A 26787-nucleotide genomic window follows, 5' to 3' on the forward strand; every position below is an offset into this window, starting at 1 on the left:
AGTGCTATGGTCTGAATGTCTGTGTCTCCCCCCCCCCCAAATTCATATGTTGAAATCCTAATCCCTAATGTGATGGTGGTGGTAGTGGGAGGCTTTGGGAGGTGATTACATCATGAGGGCAGAACCATGAAGTCACTAGGGCAAAACAAGAAGAGAGCCTTCACTGGACCATACTGGCACCCTGATCTCGAACTTCCAGCTTCTAGAACTTGAGAAATAAAGTTCTATTGTTTATATGTTACCCTGTCTGTCATGTTTTGTTATAGCAGCCTCCATGGACTAAGACAGTGAGTGACTAAGTGGATTATGTTTCCAATTAATTCTTAACCTTGAAGGCTGGGACTGCATCTACCCTACAAAGTGAGGCAGTGTTAGTCATAAATATTTTTTCTGGGACACCTGGGTGGCTCAGCGGTTGAATGTCTGCCTTTGTCTCAGGGCATGATCCTGGATTCCCGGATCGAGTCGCATGTCGGGCTCCTTGCATGGAGCCTACTTCTCCCTCTGCCTGTGTTTCTCATGAATAAATAAACAAAATCTTTTAGAAAAATAAATAAATAGATATTTTTCCCCCAGGAATGAAGAGAGAGAGAGAGAAGGAAATGGAACACAGCCAGAGCGAGATTCAAAAGTTTCCCAGATCAGTGACAAGAAAACCATTAGGGGCCATTGGAGTGGTAAGGAAGAAGGCTCAGCTCTCCAAAGGGACTGCTGGGCCAGAGGATGTGTGAAGGAACCTAATTATGGCATGCATTAGTCAGAGATAGTGGTGTATTTAAAGCAAGGACTTAGAAGCCCAAGGAATGCTCCTTGCTTTCAGTCTGTTCCCTCCTTTGTAAAATGAGATATGTGATGCTGCCTTGAGAAATACAGAAAATGGCACAGCACCTTGCAGATGGTGCTATGATGTTGTGTAATTATACACTGTGCTTTCAAAAATAGAGTATTTAACTTCGCACAGGCATCGCTTCCTAAATGATGACAGAGACCTAGGACTACAAAGGATGGCAATGAACTGGAATGAAAAAGGGTCACGAACTCCAAAGGAAGCTGGAAAAGAAATGCCAAAAAAGTTGACTACGTAAGTTGACAAACATTTTCTACAATTAGAAATTCTGCATTTAAGCTCAGAACTATGGAAAATGGGCCCAGAAAGCCCTGACAATAATCCCCAGTGAATATGGATCACCTTTGTTGTTGTAAAGATATCATTCACTCCTCCATCCATTCACCCACTCGCTGAGCATCTTCTATGGGTTAGGCATCCTGGAGATGCGGGGGATCGGATGGCATGCCCAACAGCCATGGCCCTTTCTTCGTGGTACGCTCAATTTAGTGAGGAATCGGACTTTGGGCATCATCTCATAGATGCATTCATAGTTAGACCAGGGCCTCACAGTCCACCTCATTCAGGCCCCTGCATTTATAAGGACTGTGAGGCTCAAGGAATCAAAGTAACTGCTCCAAGTCTTGGAGCTGCTGTTATTAGAGAGGACGCAAGCACTTCTGTCATTTCAGTGATCTACTGCACTGACAGAAATGGGAGACATTTCACTCACCCACTTTGCACACTAAAAATAGAGGACATAAACCTTTTTTTTTTCAACAAAAACAACAAAAATATCACATTACACCTGGTTGAAAGTGCTCTAGAACAAAGAAAAAAAATGAATAAGAACTAAGACCTCTGGAAAAAAACAAGGTAGACCGAAAAGAAAGAGGCAGCCAGACAGACCCCTTAGCATTTACTTTGTGACAAGTTGCTCTTACATACATTATTTTATTCGATCTTCCCAACCCAATGAGAAAGGTACTTTTGGTTTCCCTTTTTAGTAGGATGAGAGAGCCCAGGCTCAAAACGTTAAGTCATCTGGCACAGTCTCGAGTCTTTAAGTGGTCGAGGTTCCTACCTAAACAGTGCTTGGTGATTCTATCATATTGCCCCCTAGAGAGAATCTGAGAGAAAAAGAAATAGGGGAAGGGATGGAGAAGAAAGACAACACCAGAGGAGAGTGGAAGGATATGTTTTGCCAGCTCTCAGAGTCTGTGTATCCTCATGTTGACTCTACATTCTCCAACTGGAGGCACATCTGATACACCTGTATCCCCATTCAACTCATCCCTTCCCTGTCCCTAGGCCACCGAAATGCCCAGGATCCCTCCTTCCCTCCTACTGGCAACCAACATCTCTTGACTCCGGTAGCCTCTGCTTCTCATCAGTTCTTGCCTCCCATTCCACCTAAAAGATCTCATTCTCCCTTCTATATTTCAGCTGACCATTATCTTCTACTTATTTAGACAGCTACCTGACTTTGGAGACCAGGTATCTTCCACAGCAGTCACTGGCTGGCCAGAACCCACATTACTGCCCTGGATACCCTCTCCCCAAATGCTCTGCCTCTCCTGAAATGCTTCTGGACAGTCCCCTCTCAGTGCCACCTGTGAGGCAAGAACACTTTGAGTGAGCTGTCTGGACTCCTAATGAACTGCAAGAACTCTGTTAAGGATCCATATGCAAATATATATGGAAGTCTCTGCTTGTCAGGGGTAGAAAAGACAAAGATTCCTGTCTGACCAGATTTTAGTCCATTATCTGTGAATGTGCAGCACAAAGTACAATATATTGCTTTGTAGACTACTATAACACCAAATTAAATATAGATCAAGGGCAGCCCGGGTGGCTCAGCGGTTTAGCACTGACTTCAGCCCAGGGCCTGATCCTGGAGACCCGGGGTCGAGTCCCACGTCAGGCTCCCTGCATGGAGCCTGCTTCTTCCTCTGCCTCTTTCTGTCTTTCATTAATAAATAAATAAAATCTTAAAAAAATAAATCTAGATCAACTACATTTAACTTTATAGTTGGTTTTGTTATTATGGGAATTCCTTGGGAAATTTTTTTATCTGACACAGTGATCAAAAATCAAGCTGAATCCTTATCCAATTCAATAAGTCAAGAAAAACAAATAAACAACAAAAGGATTAGAAAGGAAGAAATATAACTGGCATTAATCACAGGTGGCCTGATTTTGTACATAGAAAATATAAAAGTACCGGGACGCCCGGATGGCTCAGTGGTTGAGTATCTGCCTTGGGCTCAGGTCGTGATTCCCGGGGTCCCAGGATCGAGTCCCACATTGGGCTCCCCACAGGGAGCCTGCTTCTCCCTCTGCCTATGTCTCTGCCTCTCTCTGTGTGTCTCTCATGAATAAATAAATAAAATCTTTAAAATTGTTTAAAAAAAAAAGAAAATAAAAAGTACCCACAAAATATAAGAATCAATAAGCTAATTTACCAAGATCACTAGCTACAAGCCTAATCTAAAAAAGAACTGTATACATGTGAAATTTGAAAAATAAATTTACAATAGTGACAAGTAACATGAGATACGTAGGCACACAGCTAGTAAAAGATATGTAATATGCCTAAACTGAAAACTACAAAGCACAAGAAAATTAAAGAACTCTCAATATATGGAAGGATATATCATATTCATGGGTTGGAAAGCTTAACATTGTAGAGATAGCAATTCTTCCCAAATTTATCTATAGGCTTAATAACCCCAAACTAAATCTCAGCACTACACAGAAATGAGAATAAAGAAATTACAATTACACTGAACAGCATGGAATCTCACAGATATGCTGAGTAAACGCTGGACACAAAAGAGTACATACTGTGTGAGTCCATTTATGTAACATTCAGAAGGACAGGAAACTAATATATGGTGTGCAAAGTCAGGATGGAGGTTACTTTGAGGGTAGTACTTTTCAGGGGGTACAATGAGTCTTCTTGTCTTCTGATAAGTTCTCAGTCTTGAGCTAAATGCTTATACAGTTTGTGACTGCCATGTTATCAATTAAGTTTCTCTTTGCTTGTATTAAGGTTTTTATTTTAATTCCAGTACTATTAACATGGAGTGTTATTTTAGGAAAATATGGAATGCTTCCTGAACTTGTGTGTCATCCTTACAGAGGAGCCATGCTAATCTTCTCTGAATCCTTCCAATTTTAGTCTATGTGCTGCTGAAGTGAGCATAAGTTTCTCGTTTTTAAAGAAAGCAGCTCTGTTAAGCAGCATCATTGAGTTTAATAAATACTTATTAAGATTTCTTGTATTTTGGAAAAATCTTTCTTCTGTGATGGTATAGAAACAGTTTTCCAAAGAAATAACCCAATTGTTTTGAAATAGAAAAAAATAGACAAACTGGCCCATTCAAGAGAAATAATAATTCCCTCTGCTGACAAAATCTGTTTCCTGCCCACAAGTACAGGCTTGTGGACTCTGTCCAAGGCATCTACCCCATGCCAGTGCTGGCAGTGAACTTCACTATTACAGCACATATGATCAAAACAAAGGAAAACACTTTTGTTGAATGATAGGATGAACGACAGTTTGATTTAAAAGGATTTTTTTTTCCTTAGGAAGACAAAACCCACCTCGTCTAACAAGCCTTTCCTGTGGTGCTTCCGTAATCATCAAAGTTTCAATTTGCCACTGACTTTGTTGGGAATACATATAGCATTTATGTAGCTGCTGAGTGTTAAGAAAGTGCTGATCAGTGACACTGCAGTCTGAGAGGGAGACAGACTAAGCCCATTGTTATTTCTCACGCTTCACACACAGGCTTTGCCTACCTACCCCCCCACCCCCGACCTGCGGCGGTGGGGGGGTCATTGCTCAGGTTCTGTTTTGGGGTTTTCCTCCTCCCTTCTTCAGTTTCAATATTTTCATCCGGGGCAGATTCACCTTCCCAAATCAGCTGTGCAGGCCTGCCCTTGGGGGAGCACCTTATTTGGTCACACTCGATAGATCTTCTTACCTTTCATGGAAAGTTGTGTCTCATGACGGAAGGTGACCAGAATACCCACACCTGCTTCCAAATGGCATGTCCATGAGACTATGTCTCGGGTGGCTAGTTTATGTGTCTAGGGCCTCTCACAGAACTTCTGAATGTGGAATGTATATAGTTGTGGTCAGAGACGTCTCAAGAGTCCAGAGTCATAATTTTACAGTGAAGGTCTATTCTTGAGCTACTCCCTTTCCCAGCAGCTTTAGGTCACTGTTCCTCTCTTAGGCCACTACCATCCCACCTCATTTCCCTCCATAGTAAGGAAATACGTGCTGTTTAGTTCAAGAAGGCAGGGGGTGGGGGGAGCCCGAGACATCAGCCCATATTGTTCTTTGGTTATGGCAGTGAGTTGACTAAGGGAAGAGGCAGAGGGAAAAACCATCAAGTAGGACATGTGAATATAAACATAACACTGGCAAAAGAGAACCAAAGAAGCCACCCAGAACGAGTAAGTGTGACCTCTTCTCTCCTCACGTACCCTTAACTTATCAGAGTGCCCCACTAGCAAAGACCAGAGGGCTTGATGTCATCAGATGCAGTGTCCCTTGGGACCTACGGTTTGAAGAGCACAACAAAGCCAACAGGCTGACTTTCCAGTATACTGTTGCCTTTCCTTAGCTCTGGCTTTTTTGGACAAATTTTGAGACAAAGTGCAAATAGCCAGTTAGAAAAAAAAAAGAGGTAAACAGACTGAGGCTTACATTTTAAGTTCTACCGTATTACCAGAAGAGGTCAGAAATAGGTCTTTATTTTAGGGCTGAGTAGACTAAAAATTCATTTCAAGCATAAAATATATTCCTAATGTCTCAATATTCTTTGTAATTGCTACAGCACTACTAGTGAATGACAAGAACAAGAGATAATACTCTGTTCTGGGAACCAAGAAGGTTCAAGAGAGATAAAGTAAGTGGATAGGACCTGGCACTTAAAAAGAACATCTGGGAAAGGAGATGCCTTTTGGATTTCCAAACCAAATAAGAAACATGCTCAAACCCATCAGAAAAGCTCACATTAATTCTGCCTGGCAACAGTTTCCAAAAATAAAAAATTTCAAATGTTATCAAATGTAGTTAGGGGGCACAAGTTCTAAAAGCAGGATTGGAGGAAGTATGGGAGAATGTGCTGTCTTCTTTAATACCCGACACAGCTAACCCTGCTAAGCATAAATTTAAAAATTGAATATAGCAAAAAAAAAATCATCCATAAATAGTAAAATCAACTAGTAAGCTGTGCTAAAAAAATTCTAATGATTCCCTCAAAAGCCCTCTCCTCAAACATGTACAAACTATTTCCAACCCAAGTATCTCCATCTGACTCACTCTATTCTTTTATACTAGTATTTTAAGGTCAGTCCAATAATGTGGATATAAGAGTGAGACAATCAGCAACATAGGACATTTCTGGACCTAAGGCCAGCATTTCTGTGTGTTGTTTCTTATATATCCTTTACATAACCTTTAAAAATGTACCCCCAGGGGCACCTGGGTGGCTTAGTCAGTTTAAGCAGCCAACTCTTGGTTTAGGCTCAAGTCCTGATCTCTCATAAGACTGTGCCCGCCGTTGGCCTCCATGCTTAGCATGAATTCTGCTTCAGATTCTTTCTTCCTCTCCCTCTGCCCCTCCCCCCGCACTCCCTCTCTCAGGTAGATAAAATCTTAAAAAAAGAATTTATCCCCCAAAAGTCAACAACTACAAAAACTCTAAGACCCTTCAAAAAAATATCAATGTTACAGGAAAAAGAAAAAAAAAAAAAGGACAGAGTGTTGTAAAGAAGATAAAAGAGACAAAAATAAATGTAACATGGGATTCTTAATTGAATCCTAGATCAAAAACAGTATTAATATCAGCTATAAAAGACATTTGAGGGACAACTGGGGGAATTCTGAGTATTACTGTATAAAAGTTAATTTTCCTAGGCTATGTAGAATATTTTTAATCTTTGTGGAGATGCACACTAAAGTATCTGGGGGTGAAATATCATGTCTGCAATTTATTTTTGAATGGTTCAGAAAGAAAAAAATAATCTACACACAGAGAAATGAAGCAAATGTAGGACTATGTTTTAAAAATCAGTAAGAGGGTGCCTGGGTAGCTTAGTCGGTTGAGTCTCTGACTCTTGATTTCTGCTCAGGTAATGATCTCAGGGTCATGTGATCGAGCCCGTGTTGGCTCCATGCTCCATGGGGAGTCTGTGTGGGACTCTCTCTCTCCCTCTGTCCCTCCTGCACCACTTGCTCTGTCTCTAATAAATAAATGTTTAAAAAATCAAAATAAATCAATAAGATCCCCTATTCCATCTCTTCTGAGACACCTGGAGAAAAAAAATATGCCTTTGTCTTATGATTGACCAATAGGTCAAAAGTAGATGTGCTAAGAACTTCAAAACCATGCATTCACACATGAAAAAAGCCACCCTGGCCCATTATCAAATTGGAAGGATACTATCCTATTTATCCTTTACCATGTTTGGCTAATACAGCCCCAGGATCTAAACTTACACAAAAACAAATGTTGGTCACACTTCAATGTCTAAGTCAGTGATTCTCAAATACTTTTTTGGCCCTGGTCCAATTAGAAAGGAGAAGGGAACACTCAAGAGAGGCCAGAATGAAAAGTGCCACTGCTATCATCATGACTATGGCCTGTGGCTGCCTTTACCATTGCCTGGGTAAAAAGACAGTAATTACACAAGTACAAAATATTAACAAAAGTAAAATCTACCAGTAATTCCACATATATATTAACACACACATAACAGAAACTAAAACATATGCCCAACTCAAGATCACAAAGCATTCTTGGGAAAAAATGGAGAATGTCTACCCCTTGTAAATATATATATATGCACAACAGCTTTAGAACATTACCAGAACAGCTGGACAACTCCTTAGATTTTATCCCCAGAGTCCTCAAGAGGACACAATGTAGTCATCAACAATCTGTGAAGGTTGGCAGAATTAAAAAGAATTAAAGTCCTTTTCCTTGAGGTTCTCCTTTGTTCTCTTCCCTTTAAGCAGCTGGTTTGACTCCTTTCGTCCATAAAGGCTGAGCAGGGCCAGGAATAGCAGTTTGAAATGCATGGCCTTGGCTTTTGGTGATCTGAGCCTTGTGGAAAAAAGGCACACGTTTCTGAAGGCCCAAATTGGACCAACCTAGCTTACCAGGCTAGATCAGAAAGGAATATGGACTAAAGACGTATGTTGTGTTTTAAAAGTATGTTGGCTTGAGAATCCCCTGTGCATTTATGTTTTGGGAATCCAGAGTGGCAGTGGGACTCTGGAGTCGAATTGAAGCCCTTCACACAACTAATAGGAAATAGGACAAATCTCTGGTATAGCCAACACCTATGTGAGCATATACAACACATCGGGACTAAGATTTCAGGGCAGACTCATTCTGCAATCCCAAACTGTAAGAACAGCTGTAGGGCAGCCCAGGTGGCTCAGTGGTTTAGCGCGGCCTTTGGCCCAGGGCATGATCCTGGAGACCCGGGATCGAGTCCCACATCGGGCTCCCTGCATGGAGCCTGCTTCTCCCTCTGCCTGTGTCTCTGCCTCTCTCTCTCTGTGTCTCCCATGAGTAAATAAAATAAATAAAATCTTTAAGAAAAAAAAGAACAGCTGTAACTGTCCTGGGCAAAGTCCTACATGAAGAAAGCAAGGCTTCCTCTCTGGGATAGAATTTGGGATCAGTGGGTACAGGGAAAGTGGTCTTTAGGACTGGCACAGTGGCAATATTCAAGATTTTAGATTGGTGGTTAATCATGGTGGTAGTGGTAGGGGTTATAGTGTTGATTACTCCAGGTTATTTTTTCCTGCTTGCCTTGTTGGTAGTTAGGGACCAAAGGACTGAGTATCATCACTCTGGTGGTATACTTCTAGGCCATGGATATAGAATCAACCATGAGGTAGCAGAATTCATCAATTAACAATTCTAGAAGCCCTTCCTGTATGGCCAGTATTATCTTCTGTACAATAAATATCTCAAGAGCCAAATTAGGAACTGATAAAGCTAGTTCCCGGAACATCTGGCTTCAGGAATCAGATTTCTTCTATGCAGTAGGAAAAACCTACAGTCAGCAAAAGAGAGGCTTCAGGAATTAGTGTGTGGACCAAAACAACAACAACAAAAAACCCAAACGCATTATATTTTTCATGATTTAGAGCTAGAAATTGAGGTAATATAATAAGCTCAAGGAAAAAAGTCTCTGACCTTGCTATCATGACACGGACTATGGGTAAAGACAGATGCAACAAATAGGATTAGGGTTATACTGGTATTTGGAAAGGACCCATCCAAAAGTGAGATTCAACGTTTATGATCTTGCATGAACATGGCTGGGGAATACCAGATTGAAAGAATAACCAGTGAAACCAGAGCCAGGTCTTGCTAAAGAAAAAGAGGTGAGGGAAGAAGACACTGGTTTTTTGCTCATAAGACAGATGAGGTTATACCAAGTATTTGGAAATTCAAGAGCTGGAAACTTTTTGGGGATGGATGCAAACTCAGGAACCACGTTGGTGAGCTCCTATCAACAAGGAGAGGCACTTACTTGAAAGATGGTATGGAGAGTATGTCTCCAGAGAGCCCACTCTCAATTTACAAATGGGGTGCCAAGAAAACAGGGTTATTAGCAGGGACATCAGAACAACTTCAGAATTCTGAAAATGGAAACCCAGAGGCCTTGATACAAGAGTTAGAAATTAAAGGTTGGAAAAGCGGCTTAAAAAAGCACTGGCCCAACTTTGAAAATGTATAAAGAGCATTAGTGAAAAGTGGTATCTGAACTATCTCTATGTGGCCACCTGCAAAGGCAGTAGAATTCCTCCCAGGATATAGGAATTAGAATTATTGATAGAATTTCTCCCACCTAGGTTTTAAATTAGACAAAAGAATGGATACCATGAAGCAGTTAAAACCATGAAGCCAAGCTCTGTAAGCCTCTCTTCCATTTTCTGTTTACCCTGGATAACCCTAAATCTCTGCTATGGACTGGAGCTGACAGCAACATGGGTCTAGATGGTGCCATGGATACATATTGAGTTTGCAGAACTTTGCTTTCTCTGGGGAAATGCTGGCTGTATATAGGATTGCCATTGGATCAATGACAAGATGGTGCAGTGCTCACACCGGCTCTGGGAAAGTACAGGGTTTCTAAATTTTGTTTCATATAGGGCTGGTGTTATGGCATTTTATGCTCTACTGCTCCCTGGAATGTGGAATATATGACACGAGACAGACTCAGGAACAAAGAAACCCAGCTTTAAAGATGCCAAATCACATCTGCATTTCAGCTCAAGGGGCCTCTGGGTTGCAGCTTGTTAGACCCCCAAAACAAAGTCCTTCTGGCAAGGGCAAACGTAGGAAAAGAGAAAAAAAATGGTGGTTTTATACTTACAAAAGGATTTAAATTTCTGTGATTGTCTTGACAAGGGGTGTGCTTCACAAGAAAGGGCTTTATTGGGGGTATTTTTCTATTGTTGGAATCATATTATTTGAACTATAATGTTTGTATCATCAAGTGACTTAATGTAGTGGGGAGGGGAATGTGATGATCTGGAAGTTTGCTTCTGCTAGGCTCAGCTTAATGATTGCAACATCCCCCCAAAAGTTTCCTCCCACCTCTCCCTCCTCTTCTACTGTCTCTCCCAGCAATCAGCCATGGCAGCAGCTGGCAGGCAGAACTAGCACATGGTATCCCAGAATCAAATCACCAGCTGAAATACTATTGGTCAGAAGATGAAAAATTCAATCCTGCCCATGAAAGTCAGCTTGAGAGGTCACTGTATAACGTACAACTGCAACCCAGATGGAGATAGTATTGTGCAAGCTGACCACTCAGAATATGGGGGGGCACCCTCGCCTCCAGGGGTCTCAAAGCTTTCCTTGGCTCTTTACTCTCCCTCCAGAGAGGAGAAAATGTGACCCAAGTCAAGGATGACACCCAGGTTCTAAAAGAGAGACAGTGTGGGGGTGGGGGTAACAGCTTTCGCTAGGAAGAGTTAAAGTGGTCCTCAAGGCTATTTGCCTCTACTGTTGCAAAGGGCTGGAAGCTGCTCCCCACCTCCAAAGGTTGAGTGAGCCCTACGAAGAGCTCAGGGTAATAATGGCGTTAGAAGCAAGAGTCCTCATGGCTGACCTATAGTTCAGGGGGAAATTTGCCAGGGTATAAAAGGTTGGCTGATCATGTCTTCCCATGGTCATCAAGTAGGAGGACCAGTTGCTTAGCAGAATTTGGGATACTGACCTTGCCCATTCTTTACCTCAATCAGTACTAATAATAATGACACAGGGTGATTTTTGAAGGTTTCTATTCTAAATTAGGCTAAAATAGAAGGAAAGAGATTCTTTGTATGAATCCTCCTTAAGAGAAGTGGTCATGGGGAACCCTGGGTGGTGCAGCAGTTTAGCGCCTGCCTTTGGCCCAGGGTGCAATCCTGGAGACACGGGATCGAATCCCACATCGGGCTCCCGGTGTATGGAGCCTGCTTCTCCCTCTGCCTATGTCTCTGCCTCTCTCTCTCTCTCTCTCTCTCTCCCCTCCGTGTGACTATCATAAATAAATAAAAATTAAAAAAAAAGAGAGAGAAGTGGTCATGTTAATCAGGAGCCTACTTTTTTTTTTTTTTTTTTAAGATTTTACTTATTTATTCATGAGAGAGGCAAAGACACAGGCAGAGGGAGAAACAGGCTCCCTGCAGGGAGCCTGATGCAGTACTTGATCCCAGGACCGTGGGATCACGATCTGAGCTGAAGGCAGATGCTCAACCATTGAGCCACCCAGGTGTCCCGAGAGAAGCCCACACTGGACACAGGGTATGAATCAGGGATGTGCAGACTCTGAGGATGGGGAACTGTGGATGTGGGAAAGCACAACTGTCTATCCAAGAATACTCCCCCTGGCTCTTGGTACAAAATCTCAAATCTTTCAGCGTCATTTCCAAATAGAAAACCTCTGTTATCAAATCGGGGAAATAATTTAATGCCAATGGTAGCAGAGAGGTGTTTTTGTGGTTTGGTTTTTTTTTTTTTTTTTTTTTTTGGACCAAGATGAACGAGTTCCAGGTTCACTTCAGGTTCACACTCTCCACATCTCAGTATTTTTGAAATGGCTTGGATCTGTGCAGTTTCTTTTCTTCGAAGGACTCATTTACCGTAACAATTTAGGATTGTTACTTTAGAATTTGAAAATGGAAACTCAGAGGCCTTGGAACATAAGAGTGAGAAATTAATTAAAGAGAGGACAAGGAGCTTCGAAAGCAACTGGCTGAACACTGAGGTAGGGCTTGTGTCTTTAACCGCTATGGGGCTCTTCCACAAAAATATTTTGTACAGAATGAATATACCTAGTTGCATCAATGTGTCACATCCCCAAATTTGTGGGCGATTGGAGGAACCAGAGCATTTGACAGTCGAGTGTAAGGCTTGTGCGAGTGTACAGAGCTGACTCAGAGCAGAGTCAAGATAAAAATAAGTGGTTCCTCTGGCTTTCAATGAACCACCCCATTTCAACTACCACAGGCTGGGACTTTTTAGACACAGCCTGGAGAGCTGGCTTCCACCTGGGGCATTTGGTTACTTTCAAGCTTAAGAGACTAGCAGGATGAAAAGGTGACTGAATGGCCTGCTTACCCCGAAAGGAAAATCTGAGCATTATTCATACTAATTCCTTTCCTGGGGCAGCTGTTCAAAGAATTTTAATATTCAACTTTTACCAATATGATAGACAACTATTTATTTGATTTTCACTTGCGAGAAACAAGTCTAAAGAGAGCCTTTGTGGTCGACATGACAGGATGGCTTCCTCTACTGTGGGCCTTACGTCAACCACAGACCATGAAGTTACCATTAAGGGCTGCTCACGGGGATTGGGGGGGAGAGGACACAGGACACAACATCATCAAGAAAAGGGGAAACAGAGCATTTTTCCTGAATGGTGAAAAGAATGCCAAACGAAACCATCTTTAACATCCTTCCTATAATTTATTCCCAATTTACATGATTCTCCTCTAAACTGGCATTAAAGAAAAGTGTTATTAATACTGGAAACAGGACTTAAGCACTGTGGAAAATTTTATCTTTGCCTTCAAACTTAAAATCTGACAGGAGAAAAATCCAAACTCCAGAGAAATTAGGGAAATCAGCTCCTCTGAGAACCATTCCTCTATTTATGGCCCTCCTTCTCCTAAAAGCAGAAACTCGGCAAATGTGTCAATGGTGTCTACACCGTGACTTATTCTCTAGCACATGTAGTCTTACTGGGAAACATAGCATTAGCCGCATGAAGTCTAAATGCAGCCTAGGAAGACTTGGCTTGTGTATGTGTTTAAAGGAGGAATCAGAAAATGAGAACTAGTCCTAACTAGTTTTTTCCTACTTATCTCTAAGGTCATCCCAAGGACTCTCAGAACTCCGGTTTTGAGATCCTCTGCTTCTGAGCAGTTAGAAGCTGGTGTTGGGGGCTGTTGAAAGGTGAGGTTGGAAGGGAACACGAGAGACTATGTGGCATACAGAATACATTCACCAAGTTCTGGTTGTGTGCAGAACTCTGCTACGGCTGCCGCAGATACAAAGAAATGTAACACAGGGGTCCTCTGCTTTTGGAGCCACTTATAGTGAAGAGAGATTGTTTCCTGTTTTAACAAGAATGTAAACGGAGAAGCAGGGAGTGAGTTTAATATTTGTCAAAATACAGAGGACATTAAAGCCCTATGTGGCTTTTTCCTTATTCCTCCAGAAAGATTCCATGAAGAGTGAAGGAAATGGAAAGAGAGTTGAGGGGCAGAAATCTTCTGACTTGAGGTATCTGTGGGCGCGGAGTAGCTACCCCTACTAAATTATTCTCCATTTAGATTCAGATTAGGACAGTTGGGGTAGGCATTCCAGGATCTGGTCCTTACTGTGGGAGGGCAGCCTCCCAAGGAGACACATCCCCCCCTCCTTCTACCTTTTCTATAAAAAAGTATAAAGGACCCCTCATTAAGTGCCCTTTCAGGCAGTCACAAAGCATTTCCAGGCACTCAGCTGAGAAGTGTTTCTGTAAGCTGAAGTCCTCCTCAGTCCCTTCTGGAAAAGCACAAATATCAGCATCCTCTTACACAGCTGATATCTAGGGTTACCTCCTGAGAGGTTTCAAACTCTCTCACAAAAGGACAATCTGCCCAGGCCTGTTCTTTTTTTTTTAATAGGGAAAGGAAGACATTCTTGTAGGCCCTTGTCTTTTCCTATAGAGAAGGAAATATTTCAGGAAAAACAAAACAAAACAAAAAAAAGAACAAAATGAAAAAAAACCCAACCACCTTAAAGTGAAACACAAATGCAAACAACCTCATTTCAGGTGCGAGGATGAGGACCAGGAATTCAGAAGAGCTCTTTAAAACACTGAGAAGCTGCATTGAATCCTTACTACTGAGTTGTGTTTTGCTTTTTAACTAATTGTCCTTTTCGTGCTTATCCCATGGCCCTGGTCTAGCCCACACAGCCCTTTGGGGGAGGCGGGGGGTGTCTGTGAGCTGCTGGCCAAGACAGAGGAGAATGTTTCAAATGGTTGCAACCGAGGTAAGCATATCCCTAGAACCTGACCTCATTTGGGGTGAGGAGGCCGTTCTGGTTTTGGGGTTGCTCAGAGGCTGGTTCTTTCTGGTACTTCCTGGGATGTTCATCTGAGGAGGCTAAGCATCTGAGGAGTGCCTGGCGGAAGGGTCACAGCCAAAGCGAGGCTCCCCCGTAGCTGAATAACAGTCTGGGAAGTATCATTTTAAAATGACATGTATCCGACCACAGTGGGAAATTAAACAGGACAGAGAAGGCCAAGGAGTAGGGAAATTACAGCTTTGTCATTCCCAAGTCAAAATGTAAGCAGAAGCAAGAGATCTGTGTGCTGCAGCAGACAAACACCCGATCCTCAGGCCTGGAGTCAAGGCTGGAGCTTGCAGTGGAAGAGCAAGCAGGAATCTTCCATGGGAGCTAAAGCCACAGCCCCACAGCAAGCAGGAGATAAAAGGGTAATATCCTCAGATCAAGTCTCAACACCTCTCTCTCTGGGGAAGCTGAACCACCCTCTTCTATTAGCACCCCCTTTAGACAGCTACAGTGTAAAATGGGAGACAAAGAGAGGAGGCCGGCCTCATGGGTCAGTAGCAGCCCTCCCTCCGAAGCCCAGACCATTAGCTTGGCAGTTGCAGGGTTAAAGCCAGCACTTAAAAGAAAACTGGAACCCCATTAAGCCCAGGCTCATTAAGCCCAGGCTCGGAGAACAGGGAGCAGCAGGGAAGCCAAAGGAAACTAATTTTGGAGGTTCTCCAAGCTGCCAATCACAAGCATATTTCTAACAGTCCCAGTGTTGTTTGAGTTGGTTGTTTTTCCACAGGCTGCACAATAGGGTCTGGTTATTCATTGAAAAAGTCTGCAAGGGAGCCCCGCCCTCCATTCACAACCAATTTGGAATGCTCCATTCAGGCCGGAGGGGGACTCGGCAGCTCAGCTCGCCGGGGCGGACCGAGCAGAGCCCAGCTGTCGCCACAGGGACGCTCGCTGGCCCAGCGCGCTGTGTTTATGTAAGAAATTCAGACACTGCAGGCGCCGGCCTGCTCTGCACCCTCCCTAACATTCGGATGGCCGAGCCCCTGGCTCAAATCTGCAAGGATGTGCAAGTCAGCTCCGAGGAAGGTCGGCAAGTGCCCTCTGGCACAAGGGGAGAGGGCGGGGGAAGGCAAAAGAAAACTGTCCCGTGCTGCCCGGTTCAGAATCCAACTGTAGCTACCAGCAAAGAGAAAAAGACTTCCCTGGTATTTCTCCTGCCCCCGGGCAAGCTGGTTTGCATTAGAGGACACCTCTCTATGGAAGTCAGCCTTTCCAGACTCCTTGCTTTTCCATTCACTGCCAACAGCTACATGGGGAGCCACCTGGCATCCTTCCCAAGGGAGAGGGTCTCTGGAGACACCCCTCGATTATCCGGCTGCAGAGGGGGGGAGGGTGCGAGCTACCTATTATGAACAGCTTCACAGTTCCTCTACCGGCTTCACATCTTCACATCCGGCTTGAAAGGTTTATAATCTCCCCCAGCCCCCCACCCCCACCATGCCCATGCGACATCAAAAGGGATGAGCATGGATATGTCGGGGTTGGCGGGTGAAATCTACTCCAAGGACAACGCAAAGTACAAGGCTAAAAACTGGTTTGGTTTCTTGGAGATTCCCCCCCCCCCCCAAATCTTCAATAATTACCCTGAAGAAGATCTGATGAAGCCAGTCTGACAGCCAGGGTTTATTTCAAGAAAAGCATACTACTTTGTGAAAACCAAATCCAGGAGATAAATTAGCTCTTGGGTTGTTTCCTTTTTTTTCATAACAGATTTGGCTATTTTCAAATATCTTCTGTTTACCTCTTCTCATTGCCTGTCCCCACCGCCCCCCGCCCCAACACTAGTGAAACTCAGATGTGACTCAGGGAGCATTTCTCTCTATAGTGTTTCTGACCACAGAATCCCCACATTCAATGCCTTGGCTGCTCTGCAGACCAGTGGCTAACTTATCCTGCTCCTGGAGTCTTTGCGCCCTGTGCTGCCACTTTCCCCCATGCTTCCTCCTTCTGGGCAGGGGAGCCCTCTTTATTTGCCTTGTGGGGGTCTTCTCCATGAGAAGAGCTGCTACTTCATTGCCAAGCCTAATGGAGTACTTACATCACGGTTATACACACACACACACACACACACACACACTCTCTCTCTCTCTCTCTCTCTCTCTCTCTCTCTCTCTCCCTCTCTCATAAGCACCCACCGCAAATACACTATGGACCTAGTATTTTGCCCCTCCTTTAAGCTGAGCCTCTTAGAGGGCTGGGACAATGATAGAAACTGACGACCAAAGCCTCTGTTAAATGAGCTTGATGAGTTCACAAAATGAATTTTTAAAAAAGCAACCTAATCCGGTACTGGCATCAGCATGCCTGGCGCTTGTCCAAGAGCTGGGAGCTGCAACATGACAAGACTCTGAGCTCCTTGGATTCCAAGTGGAGAAGCACCGTGTGCCAGGGCACAGATGGGGCCCAAGCTGCCTCAAGGGCAGCCATGCGCCTGAGAGGGGGCTGTCAGCCTCTGAGCCTCGTTGTACTTTACCACCATTAAAACTCGAAAAACATGTGGAGGGTACAGTCTCTTGGTAGAAAACCACACACCCTACCCAAGCCTACTACCACTAACATTTTTCCTGGGGCTGAAATTCAAAAGATGATACTCCTAGATGGTAGAAATGAGCTGATAATACAAATCCTCAGCTTTACAGAGCTACCCATGTTTTAATCCCATGAAAGTAAAGAATGCTGAAAACGAGATAGATGGTAAAGTCTTGAATGATTCCAGGTTTTTGTTACCTCTGGCATCTACATAAGTGATCTGCCTGGGGCAGACACACATGTAATTCCCCATCCCAAGTCTTTCTTGCCAAATGCAAAGGACTGGAAAGGTTACTGGGTTTTATTAGAGGGCTAAGAGCAGAAAGACATCAAAGAGGAAGAGAGAAATTCATTGTTTTTAATAAGCCTAACCAAATTAAAGTTAGAGAAAATAGATTTTGTGTGAACATATGGCTCTCTTAGATAAACGGGAACTCCAGGTCTTGGATCCTTAAGAGTCCTGGTCAAAGGATCTTGGAGGCTATCAAAACAGGAAGGATTTCAAGTCACTTAGCACTCTCCCAGTGTAAGTTAGGGGGCTAGCTAACAAAGACTCTGAAAGATACCCTGTAGCCTGGAGTCAAACGTCCTCTCCCATCCACTGTTCTCTTCTGCCTTCTACCTTCTTTTGCCTTCAACAAACTGATAGCCCTGACTCCCTCAAATCTCTTACTTTCAAAGTGCCTACTGTTACTTTCTAACCCTCCAAACAAAAAGACTTTGGGACAATCTTTTCAAATAGAAATGGCCCAAGACCACAGGGCAAGTTAACAAGAGTTTTGCTACAGGCTGGTCTCTGCCTCTACTCTATCAACTTCATATGTAGTTTTAAAAAAAAGAAAAGAAAAGAAAAGTCCAGTTGAATCATCTCATATTAAAACAGGATTAAGATCAATGTGTTTCAGGCTCAAGGGCTGCCATAACAGTTAATTCTATTTCCCCAGCCACCTATTACAATGTATTTATGAAAAGTCGATTTTATCAGTTAATTAGCCAGTCCTTAGGAAATTACTAGTACTTCCTCCAGTCGGTCCATTCTTTTTGAAACACAGATCTAAAAAAGAACACTTCAAGGGGAAAATAAGGTCATTTGGATTTTCAAACAGTTCTCTAAATTATATTTGCTATGGAGGTCACGGTTTTAAAATAAGATTTTTATCATGCTTTTTTCTCAGTGTAAAATAGTTTTGTTATTCAAGATGCTGACAGGTAAATATTCACAATATCACAAATGAGATTAAAAAATTAATCTGAAATCTGCATTTAAAAAAATACTATTTATGTATACTAAAGTCTAGTAAAACTGTTAAGTGCCCAGTCTATCCAGAAAAAATTAATGTAAGCTCTGCCTTCCCAGATCTAGAGCATTTTGAGTTCCAATCTTAGCCACCATTTTGATTTATAGTTAAGTCTATGAAAATGTATAGTAAAAGTGTGACACATCTAACCACTGACCCAGATTTCCAGGTTTGTAGGTTCCAGGTTTGTATGTTAATACACATATTTAGCTACACACACATTTATATTATTCAAGATCACACACACACACACACACACACACACACAGTTTTCATCTATATGCACACCAGTATGTCTTATAGGAAAGATGTCAGTTTTATAACTTTGTTTTATAGGTCTCTTCCAAATCCTAGATGGAAAAACTCACAGCACCAAGATATTTAATAAGTTTCTCAGGATCCTGGAATGAAGAGCACTGAGATGTCAGACTGGGTGGCCAACAGTCTCCCTATATCTTTCTGGAGGGCTGGCTCCAGGTCTTTGAAATAATGAGGGAGCCTGTGGAACACACTTGCACATGCCAGTACCTGGCTCTGCAGCTTTGTGAGAGGTTTTTTAAAGATAATATTTTATAATTTTTCTTATTTCACCTATCCCCTCCCACTTGCTCCAACCCACCAGTCAGTAGCTCCAGTGATCTGGACCATATATTATCCCCTCTATAAAATGAAGGGGTTGGGCAAGACTATCTCTACAAGGGACTTGCAGCTTGAACCATCTGGGATCTTCAAGGTTACTTCTCAGGACCAGGGAACAATGGGTCCAACTGGTAGATCCCCTATGGTCTACAGGTTGCACTTTCTGTTCCACTGAATTTGACCTTTAAGAATTTCCAGGGGGGGGGGGGAGGATACTTTACTAACGTCTGTATTTGTGAGGTAAGGGAAAGTCTATACAGCTAGAAGTAAGCAGAGCATTTCTGTAGGACTTACAAGAACAATGGTTTCATTTATTCAAATCACACTTAGAAGACTATGGATGGGAACCCAAATCTGGAAAACTGACAAAACATAATCTCTTTAGAAGCTGAGCTCATAGCACTTACTGAAAAAAGTAAGCCATAATCCTCAAAACTGACATTCTAAAAAAAAAAAAATTACCCACATTACTTTTCTTTTTCTCTCATAAACACAGACTCTGACTCTGCCCCCCACCTCACTTGCGCGTGCGCGCACACACACACACACACACACACACACACAACAATCAAATCATCACTAAAAGGGCAGGAAGAAAAAAAAATAAATAAAAGGGCAGGAAGATCAGTGTGGCAGGCCACAGAAGAATATCTGTTACAAACGCTTTTGCTACTGCAGGGAAAAGGTTTGCCTTACTGGGCAAGTGCAAGTTTGGTTTACAGTTCGTTGATTGGCTGAATCAAATCAACTCATAAGGTTTTATTAAATCTGAATGAGTTTCTCCCCCTCCCCTGGAATAATCATGGGCTCTTCCAGAAGGTGACTGCAGTGAAAACAGATCATCAATCCAAGGCTGTGAGATGTGCTCACAGAGAAGTCTGTCCAGCCTCAGGCTTTGCCAGCTCCCTTGCATCTACACACTGTCACTCACAACTGCAGCCAAACCCGTTACACATAATGGTAAGGATGAACGGCTCAAGTACATACCACTCTGTACTTGTACTCTTACTTAACCTCTAAGACAAGCTGATCTATTTGAAGCTATCCTTCTTAAACCTCTATCTCCCGAAAGAAGAGTCAGAGGGGGGAAAGAATTATTAAAACACTCTTTGAGGCTACTCAACCATCTGTTTTATCCTTAAAGGACAGGAAAGCTCAACCTTAAGAAGTTAAAGCAAAAAGCAAACAAAGTAAAAAACACATCACGCTTGGTAAGTAGAAATCTCTCTCAATGCATCTCCATTTTAGGTAGGCATGGCAATTTAATTAAAGAATTTAGCACATTCTATTGGCTGAGTGGGAATTATTTCTAAGGAGCCAAAACACATTTATTGATTCCTTCACTTTAGCCTATTCCTGCAGATAAACATCTCTCCAAATATAAATCTTGTTTACTGACATCTTTCTCTAAAGAGCATACCTTTGCTTCAGCACATGAAATCAATTTGAATGCAGTCATCTCAACTCCCTTTTAACTCTTTGGGTTACAGAGAAACAAACAAAAGTGTCATAAAAGCATTTCAAAGAACTTCTGCCAAGAAAGCCACCTCCCAAACAAACTGCAGTTTATGCTGCTCTGAGCAGGAACTGGAAAGGCTGGGCCAAATTGTCAACACAGAACAAAGTAGGGTTACAAATCCTGTCTTTTATCTTGCAACACACACACACACACAATATTTGGGTTATCTTTATTTAGCTTTTTAGTGGCAAGCTTCCCAATCACTTGAAAGCAATTAAAAGGGCAATAATTAACATGCATTTACTTTCCTATAGAAAACAACTACAGCAAGCTGTGGCAACACTAAGGTAACTATACATCTGTGGGTTACAGTTTATTCCCTTTTAAATTTCATGGCATTGTGCCTTGAATAGGAGGTCTATCATTAAAGAATATTTTGCTGGTACCTCTGGTCTTTCATCTAATGCTTAAAACAGCCAGCTTTTACTTAGATACAAAGATACCCTCTCTCTCCTATGGCGTCCCCCCCCCCTCACATACACACACACACACACACACACACACACACACACACACACACACGATAAAACAAAGCTGGGAAGAATTTGTTGCTGCAAGATGAGAAATCGAATCTTTGCCTGGCTCAGGTGCTTGCTATTATAAACTATGACTAAGAGACATGAATTTCTCTATGATGCAACTCTCAAGAGAGGCAGCATTTTCTCCAGGCCTCTCTTAAACCTGCTCACTCGCCAGTGACTAATGCTCTCTAGAGCTGCCCTGTGCTGCTCACATTTCATCAGCCGGCTTTGTCCTTGATAGCTCTGCCTGGACCATAAAAGCTCCCAAACCTGTTGAGGACAGCCCGGAAAGATCAGTGCAAAGCTAACCATGCCCTTGCCAGCCTCGAGAGCCATCTTTTGAGTTTCCCCACTGCATTTATTATCTCAATGATACGCGCACTTAATGACCATTTGAAGAAAAAGTTTTTACTCCTCTCTGAAAGATAAAGTCCTGACAACTATGCAAAACACAAGAGTAAATCAGGTCACACTGTGATCACCCAGTGTCAACCCAGAAGTAGACACAAAATTGACAACATGTTGGGTGAAGCCACAATTAACTGGAATCGTCCATTAACTATTTTCTGCACCTTTAAAAGAGAAAAAAGTGTCAGACTCATGATCTGCATCAAGGACTTAATTTATAAAACAAACAAAACACTGCAAAATAAAGTCTGGTTAGAGGATGTTAAGTCGAACATCTTACATATATAATGTAAACTGTTTTTATAATTTTGAGCTTGAAGCCTTGCAGTATTCTTAGGCAAAAAGAAATTTAGGATGAAATTATGTTCAGGAAATCTTACCTGCCATAGAATAAAAGCATTTTAGAAATAACTCCAATAAGGAATGAAACAAAAGTTTTGAGGGTTAACTTTGAATTATTAAAAGAAATGAAACGCACTCCATGTCCAAAAAGGCTGGCGACGGCTGAAAAGAGTCTTCCAGACATGGATGTGCCCAGACCAAACATTTTCAGAACAAATGTGCCACCACCAGAAAGGTACTTACAGTTATCAGACTGGAAATCTGGGACAAACTGTTCATCATCAGGAACTTGTGCTGGAAAAGAGATTTTTATTTTAGACCTTTACGTTTTATTCAAGAGCACAGCAAAATGTTTGATATGGAAAATCGGACAGCCAAGAAACTTGCCTTCAGCTAACCAAGCCTCTTGAAGTTGACTGAGATCCTGAAACAACTCTGGAATTGAAAACAGAAGACACCAGAATGAGAACTCCTGTGCCCAGGAGGGCAGGGAGGACAAAGTCTCCGTGCTGCTCTCACAGGGGCGCCATTTGAAGAAGCCACAGAGCAAAGGGAAAGCTTCACTACCTTCAGAATCATGGGCCAGATCTGTGTCCAAAAACTTTCTCTTTCTGTCAATCACAGGCCGCCCTCGACAATCCTCTGATCGAGATTTCTGCAAGAGGCCAAGAGACAGTGAAGGCTCAAGGGAAACACACAGGTCAAAAGGGGGCTGTGCCACTCAGCCAATAAGGAGGAGACTAATATTCGAAGAGGGAGAACAAAACAAACCAAAGCCACATAAACTTACCCCTGGGACCATAAAAGGGACTTGCTGATCATAAAACCCATCCATGGTGCTTCCAACGCCTCGAATATCACTTTGAAAGGTTTCAGCATTGAGTAATTTCTGGGGGGAAAGGGGTCCTCCTGCAATATGAATTTGGGAGATTTTAACTGAGGGGTGGGGAAGAAGAGAAAGGAAGTAATTTTTACTGCTCTTTCTTTAGGGCCTGTGCAAAATCACTACCTTTTCCCGAAGTACTTAAAGCCCACTCAGGGTGTAAGCTTTACAGGCTAAAGGTGTGCTTGATTAAGGGCATCAAAAGTTCCTAGTGTACTTAGTGTCAAATCCATTTACCAGCTATGCTTCCCTCTCTTTCTTATCATGAACATCCTAAATTTGCTACTATCTGTTCCCTATAAAAACAAAAAACAAAGCCCCTTATTTTCATTATAAGAGGATGATTTCAAGATTCTCTCCAATACAAGATTCTCCAGGGCATTTGTAAAGTTAGGTCTTTCTTTTTTTCTTTCAAGAGATAATTTAATTTTTGACAGTACAGTGACAGGAAGTAGAGAAAATGGGTTTAAGCATTCCAAATTATTGGCAATTAAGAAACTGACATACATAGTGTTTCTAAAAGTGGTTTGTAGGTCAGTGGTAAGATACTATATATAGTCCCAGGAATATATCGATCAGAGATATACTTATTTTCACACAACACTCTTTTAAAACCTAATTCTTCTGTCCAAACAGATGTAGTGTCTGTAAAGTCACAAACATTCCTATGGCAACCTAACAGAGATATCTGTGATATCAACTTCTAAAATAAATAAAATAGCTGTGAAAAGTAATGGATTAAGGAAACCAAATTCCACCACACTTATTTTAAATGTATCCCTACCACAGACCTTAAAAGCATTAAAAGCAAAAGATTTTTTTTTTTTTTGCTGTAAAGAAAATTCAGTTTGTTTCTTATAGTGAAGCCAATTTCCCCCCAAACTTGCCAAAAGATAAAATTAAACTTGTTTGGGCGCTGTCAAGTCTTGGGGCTGGGAAGATAGGTTGAGGGTCAAAATGGAAAGGAGGGGACTTTTTCTAATTCGGGAGGAATAAAGTAACAATTTTAGGAAGGTACTACCATCTTCCCGAACCCTTTGTTTCATTCTCCAAATAGAAATGCAGTGAAATCAGCAGAATAGAGAAAACAGTAATTTCATTTACCCCAGCTCTAAACAGAGCAAAATGCCTAAGGATAATGCTTTTGTTTACCTCCTATACAAATTTTAAATAGGGAACTTCTTCTCAGTGGGCAATTCCGTGCAGCTTGTTTTGCACTTTGTGGACAATATTAAATTTTCTTAAGTAAGGAGGATACAAGAGAACCCTTCACCGCCAACCTCCTCTCAGCACTCTGGCCCAAGGAGTCAGGAATTTTCAAAGTCAAAGAGAAAGGGGGCGAGAAGTAAACTGCACAGTCCATAATTTCCTAGAAAAACACTCCGGCTAGCTTGCCTGCAAGCCTTCCAAAAAGCGCTAAACTCCGAATAAAGCCTCTTTCTCAAATGCCACCAACCCCGTCTACACAACCTGAGAAGCATCCGCAGTGAGTGGAGGGACACGAAAATGCGTCCTCTCTAACCTTCCCCATCTGTCAGATTAAATCGTGACCTCAGAAATTCCATCAGTGTCTAGGAGGGAAGGGGAGCACGGCGAAGAGCTCGGCGGGAGACCTATTTCAGAGCCTCACGATGAACTATGTTGCGACACGCTTCACCACGAGGAGCAAAAAAAAAAAAAAAAAAAAAAAAAAAAAAAACCTTTTTAAAAATGAAAGACAGAAGCTTTGCCATCAGCGAACCCGAAAGAGGCATCGAGGATTTTTTTTAAAGCAAGCTCTCACTCAGAGTTCAAGGGCTAGGAAAATCTTGTTCAAAGTATAGGGTTGGTTGCTTTTTTTTTTTTTTTTAAGCCTTAAGGGAGTTTAAGCCACTTCCTTTGTGGTCCCCCCTTCCCGGTGCCCCCAGGAAAACTTTCACGCGGCGCAGCGGCGCGATCGAGGCCCCTCCCCCGCGGCGCGCAGCGGGCCTGGTTTTATGAATGGGAGAGCGAGCCGCGGCCGCCGCAGCAGGTAAAGGCTGTAACTGGATCCCTCGCGCTGGGCCCCATTCACAAAACAAGACACGCTTCCACCCAATTCCCAGCCTTCCCCATTCATGAAAACTCCTTCAGATGCGCCCCCGCCCCCACACCCAACGCACGCCCAGCCTCCGACGCAGGCCCCTCACCCCAGCGATTTCGGAAGAAAGCTCAATGCTTCATTCACAAAAAAGGGAAAGGAGGAAAAAAAAAAAAAAAAAGCTGCAGGGAGCCGCGAGCCAACGAAAGAAACCCGCTTCATTCATAAAGTCATCCACATTCATAAAACCGAGCCGCGGCGCCCGGCGCTATCAACCGCCCCCGAAGCCCCGCGCCCCCCAAACCTCCAAACATCTCTCCTTGGCACCCCTCCTCAACCGGGAGTTCGGTTCCCTCCGGGGGTCTCCTCTCCTCTGCAAATGCAGACAGATCCCTAACCCAGCGAGAAGCATCTATCCATCCCCGCACCCCCCGCACCCGTTTTCTCCTCCACTATCCCCAGGCCGCTGCTCTGATGCTCCCCGATTTCTCGAGAACCGCGATGCAGCCTGACGCCCTCGGGCTGCTGGGGGTGGGAGTTGGGGGACTGAGTGTCCACTTGCCACAATCTGAAACTTGCAAGGCCTGCGTAAGTTCCTGGCCAAGCCCCAACCCCTCAGGCTGCACATGCCTGTGTCACTTAACCCCTCCTGGTGCTTTGGGGGGCATCACCTCTCAAATATTTCCCTTCAAGCTGCTTCCCGCCCCCTCCTCCCCACTGCAAAGCTCCGCCGGGCGTCTCTTCTCGCGAGCCTCCAAGTCTCCTCCGGGCTCTCAGACCTCCGGAGATTGCAAAGCCCCGCAACTCCGAGCCCCCCCCCCCATCTCCACCCGAGAGCCCCCGCACCCCGCGCCCGGGCGCGCCTCCCCGCGACGTGCGGAAACCCGCTCTTGGAGCGCTCCCGAACCGTTAGCCACCCCCTCCCTACGCCTCCCACGAACCGAACCGGGGCCGGGCCGGGCTGGGCCACGGGAGAGGATGGGGCGGCCGGCCCGGGGGGGGGGGGCGCTCAGTCCAGATAGAAAGTGCACCCAGACTTTGAGGATTCTGAATCAGCCAGTGAACTCTCGCCGGCTGGGCCCTTCGGTCCCGTCCCTGGACACCCCCTCCGAGGCCCCCCTGCTTCCTCGACGCCCCCTCACCTGAGGCAGCCGCTCTCCTCCCGTTGCAGCGGCCCCGGGGCGCAGGCGCGCTCACGCACGCGCGCACCGGGCCTGGGCGCCTGGGCGAATGGCTGGGCCGAACCGCTCCGGGGACGCTGAACCGCTCCGCGCACCAGCGGCTGGACTCTGCGCCGCAGCTGCCAACCAGGCTGGAGCGCTGGCCCGGCCCCCCGGGGCCTGCTGCTCCGCCCGCCGCCATTGGCCGGCGGGCCTAGCTCAGTCTGGTTCTCATTGGCCGGAGGCCGCTCCTGCGCCTGTCCATCACGCCTTGTTTACCCTGTCTGCGGGCAAATCCAGCCAAGCCGCCCCACCAACTCCAGCCCCCATTGGTCAACACCGCGCCCCTCCCCGCCCCCTCAGGGGTCTGTTTTACATAATTTATGCACCGGGGGCCTTTGTCCAATCAGCACAGGCTTGTTTATATAATGAATGTAAGGACGTTTTTCATTCATAAAAAACGCGACCTGAGGGGGAAGCTTAGCTGAGTCAGTGAAGCACTTAAAGGGGCCGAAGCCGCGAAGTGTCGCGTTTACTTCCCTCCTCGCAGCTCTCCCAACTTTTCGCCGAGGCAAGGCTCTCCCCCCGTCCCCACTCACCCCTACTTCTCCCCCCCCCACCCCCTCACCCCCCGCCCGGGTAACGCCACCGCCTGGATGGGCCGCTGGGCGCCAGACGTTCGCAGCTGCAGCAGCAAGCAAAGTTATCATTTTAGAATTCAGGCGAGAGGAATTCGTCATTCCACCCAGAAAGAAACTCGCTGACCGACCTGGGCGTTTGGCCCACAGAAACACAGAAAACGGAAACCGAGCCCTCTAATCTTAGTTACCTTTAAGAGAGGCCTTAATTTCCTTTAACCAGGTTTCCAGTGGGGAAGAATAAGCAGGATCTCCCTTTAAAATCTGAGCTCTCAAACAGATTCCAGTTACAGTTTTATCC

The 26787-nt window shown here is 44.0% G+C and overlaps 1 protein-coding gene and 1 non-coding gene across 2 annotated transcripts in view; both read right to left on the reverse strand.

Annotated features, from left to right (window-relative positions):
* Positions 1 to 25986, reverse strand: part of ETV5 (ETS variant transcription factor 5) — a 57974-nt gene extending 31988 nt beyond the window's left edge. The window contains exons 1-5 of the mRNA XM_055308387.1: positions 25831 to 25986; positions 22537 to 22655; positions 22314 to 22401; positions 22134 to 22181; positions 21990 to 22040 (exon numbers count right to left, since the gene is read on the reverse strand). Coding sequence (XP_055164362.1) covers positions 21990 to 22040; positions 22134 to 22181; positions 22314 to 22401; positions 22537 to 22581 — 232 coding nt within the window. The 5' untranslated portion in view covers positions 22582 to 22655; positions 25831 to 25986. The remainder of the gene's footprint in view (positions 1 to 21989; positions 22041 to 22133; positions 22182 to 22313; positions 22402 to 22536; positions 22656 to 25830) is intronic.
* Positions 3928 to 4034, reverse strand: LOC129499000 (U6 spliceosomal RNA). Its single transcript, XR_008662268.1, has one exon. It is a non-coding gene; the product is annotated as a U6 spliceosomal RNA (small nuclear RNA).
* Positions 25987 to 26787: the final 801 nt, after the last annotated feature.

The sequence above is a fragment of the Nyctereutes procyonoides genome, unplaced genomic scaffold (assembly GCF_905146905.1).
Source record: "Nyctereutes procyonoides isolate TBG_1078 unplaced genomic scaffold, NYPRO_anot_genome, whole genome shotgun sequence".
NCBI classification, from domain to species: domain Eukaryota; kingdom Metazoa; phylum Chordata; class Mammalia; order Carnivora; family Canidae; genus Nyctereutes; species Nyctereutes procyonoides.